We start from the raw sequence: 9,466 nt of genomic DNA on the forward strand, positions 1-9,466 counted from the left end.
ATTGGCGTAGTTAAAAAAATTATTGGTTTCCTCAGTTATTTTTAATTTTCTAAAAACATGCGATTTTCACACTCCTTAGAAAATGGGGTAACTTGCAACAAACTTTGTTTTTAATGAAAAATCTAATTCATAGTTTTTAATATATTTACGATGCCTTAAAGACCATTATGCATGACAACACCAATTGTAGTAGTTTTTGGGTCTGTAAAAACAAATTATCACATTTTTTCTGAAAATAAGGATGCTGCATACATTTAGGGGTTAAATAATACTACGAAAAATTCTACAAGCTGAAATCATAAAAATAAATGTTTGGATGAATGAAATTTAAATGTTTACAAACGCGTGAAGCAAAACATTCATATTCCAGCACATGGAAACGAGATTTACAAGGTATTTCTTTGATTTTCATTTTGTTGCATTTAACCCCAGACACCTAACTAAATTTTAAAAATATTCATTTAAAAAAATTGGGTGATTGTCCGAAAAATATTTTTACACCAACATTGTTGGTATAACATGAGAAAACCTGTAAAAAGTTTGAAGGTAATTTTATCAAGCCGATCCGTCATACTGGGTAAAGTTTTTTTCGGTATCAAAAAATGTTAAAATTTGTACATTTATTGCTCGATTTATCAAATTTTACATAAAAATAAAAAACTTAAGACAACTAGCTTAAGATGCGAGAAATTATGTCATCATCATTTTGTTATCATTAAAAGATAACTTTATTACAATACATTAAATTAAAAATTGATTCAATGTAGTGTTATATAAATGTTGCATCGAACCCCGCTGTTGCATGATGCCCCGTTTGACGGTAACTGAATTATAAAAAAAATATTTAAAAAAATGGTGATTGTCCGAAGTCCAGTGATAGCATAGGATAATAAAAACAATTCAAAATTTGCAGATGATATTATCAAACCAATCCGTCATACGGGTTTTATTTTTTACTGCATGGAAAAATGTTAAAATTGGTACATCTATTGCTTGATTTTTTAAATTTCCTATGAGAATCATAAATTAAAAAAAAACTATCTCACGATGTGGGAAACTAAGTTACCACTTTGCTATCATTAAATGATAACTTCATCACATTGTATTAAAATAAAAATTCAATGAGTGTTGTAGTATTCAAATGTTGCATCTAACCCTGCTGTTGCATGATACCCCGTTTGACGGTATCGTTTGCGTTCCTAATGTAGTTTGATTTAGTATGATTGAAGTTAGTTCCTATTCCTATTTCCCACTCTTTTAGTAAAAGATACTCCAATTGGCAAAATCCCAGAAAAATAACGAAACCCTGACGTCATTTCTCAAATCAAAGATAGTCGACATTTCTTTCCTTCAGAGAGCGTTTGTAAGGAATCCAAAGAAACAACTATAAAAAGTCAGTCAGCCGGTGAAGATGGAACAGTTTTTGACAAGTCTTGTCCCCTAACAGCCAGCTAAAAAACATGATCCGTTGGATTTCGCTAGCTCTGATCGCGGCCGCTTGGGCGACATTCACCTTAGCCTCCGATGGAAGGCAATATGTCGCGATAGACCCGACCTCAAGTAATAAAATTGCTAATGATGATTGGCCGGTGAATATCTTTATCTGATACATTCATTAAACAAACCATTCCTCTTCCAGCGCCTTCGTGTGGACCATACCAGGATTTTAACAACTGTGGAACGGCGTGTCCGATGACCTGCAAAAACTATTTCAATCAAGTTAATGCGACCTGTGCTCCCGTGTGCGTTCCAGGTTGTTTCTGCAAACCCGGCTACATTCTGAACCATAAACGCAAATGTGTACCACCGGCACAGTGTAAGAAGAAGTGTGACTGTACCTATTTGTGATCTACTGAGTATTACCGAATTGACTGAATTAACTTTTAGCTGAATAATAATTTATGTACAAATTTAAAAAAAATACCTTTGACGGCTTTTGAAGCGTATTTGATGAGAAACTATCCTGACGGAACAAATTTAGAAAGAAAGAAAAAAGGATGGAAAACAAAATCCCTAGATATGACGCATTCCTGCAAGACATTTCCTAACACTCAAATTCCCAACCCAACGTCAAAAAAAAAATTTGGACCTAAACATTCATATAGCTATAACTTGCCAAAAATCACTAAATTTTTAAAATAATTTTTTATACCGTCAAACAGGGCATCATGAAAACGCAGGGTTAGATGCAACATTTGTATACCACAACACTCATTCAATTTTTATTTCAATATGTATACTGTAATAAAGATATCATTGAATGATAACAAATTGATGATGACCTAGTTTTTAACATCGTGAAAGAGTTTATGAAGTTTTTGATTCTCATAAAAAATTTAAAAATCGAGCAATAAATGTACAAATTTTTACATTTTTCGATGCGGTAAAAAACTTTACCTATTACATATGACGGATTGGCTTAATGATATCACCTTCAAACTTTATATTGCTTTCGTTATCCTATACTAACACTGATGGTGTATAAATATTTTTCTGACAATCACCAAATTTTTTTTAAATAAATATCTTTATAATTCTGTAAGCTGTCTGGAGCAAAATGCAACAAAATGAAAATCAGAACTAAATCTCATAAATCGCGTTTCCATATGCTGGGGTATGATTGTTTTGCAAAATGCGTTTGTTAACCCTTCATTTCATGATTTTTTATTTTTCCTTAAAAATCTTTTTTTTAGTTAGAAATGATGAGTACATCAAGAAAAAAAATTAAAATAAATACCGATTTTTCACTTTTTCCATACATTAATTGTTGCAAATTTGTTACTTTATGAAACGAAGGGTTAACATTAAAATTTCATCCATCCTAAGATTTATTTTTAAGATTTAAGCTAAAAGAATGTTTTATAGTGTTTTTACCCCTGAATGTATTTCTTAAAAATTTTTTGGACAGAATAAAAGTAAAATTTAATTCGAAGAAAATCAAAAATTTCTGCAATTGGTGCTTTATGCGTTATGACATCACAAATGTATCAAAAACTATAATTTTTAAAACGTTATCATTTGATGTTTTATTAATTACAGAGTTTGTTGCAACTACCCCTTTTTCTTTGTAGCGTAAAAATCGCATGTATTTGTAAATTTAAAAACAACTCGGTATCGAATTTTGAATACGCGTTCAATGAACGTTTGACAGCTCCATAAGCTCCCAGCAAAAATATTATTTTGTTTCCTTTATTTCTCGAAAACCAAATATTCTTTAAATAACTTTATACCATCGAAATGTAGGTCTTCGAACGTACTTATTCACCCAGTTGATAACTCAGTTTGTTTACATTTGGCGCATTCCCCCTATTCCAAATTTGCTACCGAACTTTTAAAACCAATAATTTATCTGACTACGTCAGTTTGATGTCCCCTCAACCTTAAAACTGCAAGCAATCTGCAAGCATTAAGATTTTAGAAGCCATTGAAGTTGAAAAGTGTTGCATGTTGCCCCAGTTGACGGTAATTCAGTTCCCATGCTAGGCAAAAATTCAAATCAAAGATTCACCATTTCCATCTCGTTTCCATATGCTGGAGTGTGATTGTTTTGCATCACGCATTTGTAAATTTGAAAATTTCATCCATTTTAACATTAATTTTTATGATTTCAAACTAGGTAGTAGATTTTTAGTAGTATTTTTACCCCTGAATGTATGCAACACCCTTTTGCCTTAAAAAAACATTTTTGACAGAACAAATATAAAATTTTATTCGAATAAAACCAAAAATTACAGCAATTGGTGCTTTGAGCGTCATAACATCTCATATATGAATATAAAAACCCATAAATATTTAAGCGTTTACATTTGATTTTTCATTAAAAACAAAATTTGTTACTCAATTTGTTGCATTTTGATGTACAATCTTTTTGGATTAAATTTTTGGAAGCCATTGAAGTTGAAAAATGTTGCATGATGCCCCAGTAGACGATACTCATTTCGTAATGAAGGTCATGTTGCAATTTTTGGACAAACATAGGTTTGTGCTTGGAAATATAAACAAACTGTTTCTTGGTTGCTAGCTCATCTCAAATCGCCCTGCGCATTCTATCAAACGAAATACCCCTAAACTTATACAATGGCTTCCAGATATAGTGTTCTCACCCTATATTAATACTTTGTGGTAACTTTTATTTATGATACGATGAATATTTGACGGGTAACGATAAAAATTGATAAGAAATTTTGACTTCTTGAAACTAAGGGGTGATACGGTCAAAATTTGGTCAATATCAACTTGACGTATTTGTTTCAATTTCAATTTTGAAGGTGTGTGTAGAATGTTGCTCCTATTTTGATTTTGGAATTCACTCTTCAGTTGTCAAAATGCCGTCCAAGGGCGCAATCAAAATTTTGCTCGCGATGCAGCGTATCAAAATTTTGCTCGCGCATCGCGAAAATCCGAGCTACTCGCACGCAAAGCTGGCAAAATCGTTAAAAGTTGCCAAATCAACCGTCACAAATGTAATTAAAGTGTTTGGGGAACGTTTGTCGACAGCCAGGAAGTCTGGATCGGGGGGAAATCGAAACCGAAAGCCGCTGAGACGACAAAGAGGTTGCCGGTAGTTTCAAGCGAAACCCTAACCTTTCTCTCCGAGATGCCGCAAATAAGCTGGGTGTATCGTCTACAACCGTGCATCGAGCCAAAAAACGAGCCGGACTATCGACTTACAAGAAGGTAGTGACTCCAAATCGCGATGATAACGATAATGATGTACACGACGATGCTGACGAAGTTTGACTGCTTGGTAATGGACGACGAAACCTACGTCAAAGCCGACTACAAGCAGCTTCCGGGACAGGAGTTTTATACGGCAAAAGGAATGGGAAAGGTAGCAGATATTTTCGAGCACATGAAACTGTCAAAGTTCGCGAAGAAATATCTGGTTTGGCAAGCCATCTGTACCTGTGACTTGACATGCAGCATTTTCATAGCTTCCGGGACTGTCAACCAAGAAATTTACACGAAAGAGTGTTTGAATAAACGTCTGCTGCTTTTCCTGAAGAAACACGGTTGTTCCGTACAGTTTTGGCCTGATTTGGCAACTTGCCATTACGGTAAAAAGGCCATGGCTTTCTGCGGCGAAGAAGGTGGACAAGGTGGCTGCACAAAATCTGATGGCAGGGGTTAAGCGTAAGGCCCGGCGATTCGGATTTGCAAAAGTGGAATTCAACTGAATATTTTTCCTGAATTTTATACTAATCAAACTTGAAAAAGAAATTTAATTTGATTTTTTGAATAAACGATTTCACCGATTTACACGCGTTTTCCCTTGACCAAATTTTGACCATTTTACTCTTTATTTTGGAAGGGGTCGCTTTTTTTTGTAACACTAAAAAGTTTTAAAATACTTACTGATGTAAGGAGTATAAAGCATGACCATTGATAGCAGAATATTCAAACAACATAAGTGACTATAACTAAATGTTTGTCACAAAACCAGATTTCATGTTTCGGGATAACTTTGATCACTGTGGTTTAAACGTATCTCAAAATCTTCAAAATTACTCAAAGCACAGAAGGCCTAAAACATTCATAACAGTAATTTTTTGTTTAGACAATGTTGCTGCATACATTTAGGGGCAAAATTTATAAGCATTTCTCAATAATTTTTGGCCTCAAAAACAAATGAAATTTTATTTTCATGCAATTCCCTACGTCCTCCCACTGATTCTATGTTCTTTTTTTTATTCAAACTTAATCATTTGATAGGGTTCTTAGCCATTTGTTCTATACAGGCTTTCTCATAGAAAATGTCCGATATTTTAAATATCCAAAAATTATCATAGAAAGATTATGAAAATAACTTTAAAAATATACGTATACAAAGTAAAAAAGTTAAACTTTCATATAAAACCACCCGTTTGCTTCTAGATGCTACTATTTTATCAGGAGTGTTTGTGAGTCTTCGAGTAAACAGATATTTTACAATTTAAAAACTACATTTAGAGTAATATTTAAAAAAACGTCCAACTACAAACCAAATATATCCTAATTGAAACTTCCTATATTTTATCTTCAGACTTAGTTAGTGATGATTATCCGCAAAAAAATCATGTTGATCAAAGTTCCCCTAGTTTAAGGCGTTTAAGATGTCGTAAGAGTCGTTTAGATTTTTCCATCCAACTGAAAAGAAAACATATCTTTTTATTTTGACTAAAGATTAAAATTTGGAATCCATATTTGGGTTCTTGGTTGTTCTACAGGTTAACAATTGGACTCTTAGCGAACTTTTGCCTTGCCTAGAAATTCTGATAAAAAAGAGAACTTACATTTCAAATTCAAGTTTAACATAAGATTTTTTTTATTGTTATTTTGAAATTAACAAACCTTGTATAAAATTATAGATTAAGTAAAAGTATTCAGATCTTTTATTCAGAATGGTTCATGTTCAGATTTGAATACAATATTTTTCTTTTCTCAATTAAAACTTATATTCTAGTAAATTGAAAATGACAAATTCAGAATCCTAATTTTATGTTACTAAAAATTACTCAAGTTAAATTTTTGTGTTCACTTGAAATCCATATTAAAAGTTAAGTTTTAATTACAGGAATCTGCATCAAAACTCAGTACCGTAAAATGGGTTGAATCGGGACAATTTCAGGACTATTTGCGTAATATTTCTGTCAAATGCTCCCGATTTGTTTAAGATTGTGTATTTTGTTGGCAGGACGAAACTTAATCAAAGAAAAAAAATATAGTTGAAAGGTTTTTTACTATCAATTTTCAAAACTTAATTTTTGTTCACCCCGTATGTGGGATGGATAGGGAAAGTTGCTCATTTATTTAGAAACTCGTGTGCTTAGAAACTTTTCAACAATAAAAATACTTTCATTTTAGCTTCCATTGTATATGATTTGATTTTTCCAATCCCCAGTAATCAGCTTTTAATCACATACACTTATATACGGAAAAATGATACTGGTGTTGCCTAACTATAGGGGCAAAAATAGTCAAGAAAATTTAGGATTTTTTGTTATAGTTTTAGCAGCGCAAGTTGAAAGCGAAATTCTTCTGGAATAAATTTGAAAGATAATTTTCCTCTGTTTTACACTATTTTTGACGATCTCATAAGGATTATAGACACTGTTTTCTACATGTTTCGATTAACCATACGATTAAGAACCCACGGCCTAAGGAATATAATGTTTCTATAATTTATCTTTTTTATTCACTGGAATCATGTTGAAAGAATCCTTTTTCGTTTATCAAACTTGTGGACAAGACACATCATTATTTGGAGTGTTTCAAAACAACCCTTTTCATGGTATGCAATTTAACAAATTTTTATGCTAGTAAACATTTTAAGTTTTTTTTTGCAAACTACATATAGTAAATTGAAATTATATTTTATTTTACGCAATGACTCAAGAAACGTATTTTTCTTGAAAGGAGAAAAAATATCTGTAGATTGCTTGATGTTTGCATAACAACAATTTTTCCAATTTATGTAGCAATTACAGAATCGTTTAATGCATCATTTAACTTTTTATGACCTTATTGATGAATGATTTATCCTTTTAGTAAGATGTTTTAAAGGTTTTGAAAATAAAAAACCGATAGAAATATAAATAATTGAATTGTATTGAAATGATCGAAGGATATTTTATGTAGAAATATTTTCATTACTTACATGTCAATTTTTCGTTTATCACGGATTTCAAAACCTTTTCAAATTCAACTCATTTTCATTTTTAGTAACCCTTTATTTCTCTAAAATTTTGAAAATCTTCTCACTAATATAACATAATTTTCACCGATAAGATAGTAAATAATTTACAAAAATAACTAACGATGGCTGATAAGCTGAATGAATAAAAATAAAGTTCATTCAAATTTTAACAAATTTTCAATATGTCTTCAATATTCAAACTTTCAATTACGAAATAAAGCTAAAATTAACACTTCAGGTGAACTCATGTTCGCCATGTTCATATTCATGTTTATGGGGAAGACGTCAACGCAACATTATCTAACTTTGTAATTCTGCGAGATAAGTGCAGAAATGTGTTCAACAGCTAGTTTTTTTTTGTTTGAACTGATCTTCACGTGAAAAGCATCCAATTTAAATTAAATTAAAATATTTGTCTAGCGGACCACCCATTTGAATGTCTTCCACAAGCAATTCAAATGATTGATCGATCGATACCTTCAGAAGAATCTTTGAATGATACAAATAGATGTTCCAACCAAAAAAAAAACACATTACGGAAATTGATATGTTGGTGATAGGCAAATTTTGTTTACAAATAACTCAACTACCTCTATGCACTGATATCCGTATGGAGCAACATTTATAAGAAAGTGATAAAACTAATCCATATTGATTCCGCTCACTCGAAACTGAAATAGATCGCCAAAAAATTAACGATGATTCAGCAGGCTTCAAACAAATGCCGAATATCCATGCATCTTCCCTCGAAATTTCCATCAAAGATTTATGCACATGAGGATGACAAAAAATATAGAAATCAACGATTGGATTAAAACGCTATATAAACTAGACTCTCCTGCTTCAGTGAAAGTAGTTCCCAGGCAGCTCAGATAGTCGAACACATCTCATCCTTCATCATGGTCCGATTGATTTCGTTGGTCTTTTTCGTGTCCGTTTGGGCCGTTTCGCATCAAGCCGTTGGCCGACAGCTGGTGGCCACTGCTCCCGTTGCTGGTAATACAAGTATTTTTCCTTAACTCAAGAACTATAACTGATAAAGGAATTCCAATCTTTTCCAGCTTATCTGACGCCAAAGGAAACTCCTTCCTGTGGACCTTTCCAGGATTATAGCGACTGCGGAACAGCTTGCCCCATGACCTGCAATGAATATTTCACCAACCCTGGAGATAAGGTGTGTCCGGCTGTGTGCGTCGCCGGATGTTTCTGCAAGCCAGGCTACATCCTGAACCATTTGGGCAAATGCGTGAAACCAATCAAGTGCGAGAAGACATGCACCTGCACATATCTGTAAAATAAACGAGCTTCGAGAAAAATATTATTTTCACGTGTTTGTTACTTTATTCCGAATGTCTTCAATCTCGCGCTTATTCTTCTGAGGACCAGGGATTTATGGTCCTTAAGAAATCTCTTGTATTAATTTTTAGCGTCCTGGAAGTCGGAACTGCTGTATGCCTTAGCTATTTAAAACATTGCATTTTTATTGTTAATTGCATTCAATTTCTCCAGCTCGACCAAGAACACTTGGCATCAGCCGTTTTTCAGATTTGATCATCCCGACATCGGCTGATCCAATTTTGCTGAAAATATACCGTAGGCGGTTTGGAGATCATCAGCTATACAGTGCAGTGGTCTGAACATTTATCCAATACAAGGACGGTTTCTACTGAAGCTTAAAGCAGTTTCGAGAAAAGCCATGATCTTTTTAACAAAAACTTAAAAAAAACTCCTTTAAAAGTTTACTAGTCGTCTACGAGTTTTTAAGCCACGTAGTACACGGATAACAAACAG

The 9,466-nt window shown here is 33.0% G+C and overlaps 1 protein-coding gene across 1 annotated transcript; it reads left to right on the plus strand.

Moving 5' to 3' along the window:
* Positions 1-1,460: 1,460 nt before the first annotated feature.
* Positions 1,461-8,969, plus strand: LOC129752666 (von Willebrand factor-like). The gene is made up of 5 exons (XM_055748434.1): positions 1,461-1,560; positions 1,640-1,816; positions 2,163-2,181; positions 8,523-8,671; positions 8,737-8,969. Exons 1-5 carry the CDS (start codon positions 1,461-1,463, stop codon positions 8,967-8,969), a joined length of 678 nt encoding a protein of 225 aa, XP_055604409.1.
* The last annotated feature ends 497 nt before the right edge of the window (positions 8,970-9,466 follow it).

Source organism: Uranotaenia lowii, chromosome 3 (assembly GCF_029784155.1).
Source record: "Uranotaenia lowii strain MFRU-FL chromosome 3, ASM2978415v1, whole genome shotgun sequence".
NCBI lineage: Eukaryota > Metazoa > Arthropoda > Insecta > Diptera > Culicidae > Uranotaenia > Uranotaenia lowii.

Excerpts from the sequence above, each read along its gene's own strand:
- LOC129752666 (XM_055748434.1), top strand. The coding sequence starts at position 1,461 with ATGATCCGTTGGATTTCGCTAGCTCTGATCGCGGCCGCTTGGGCGACA. Across the intron at positions 1,561-1,639 it reads CGCGATAGACCCGACCTCAA|CGCCTTCGTGTGGACCATAC; the intron begins GTAATAAAATTG and ends TTCCTCTTCCAG. Across the intron at positions 8,672-8,736 it reads GGCCACTGCTCCCGTTGCTG|CTTATCTGACGCCAAAGGAA; the intron begins GTAATACAAGTA and ends AATCTTTTCCAG.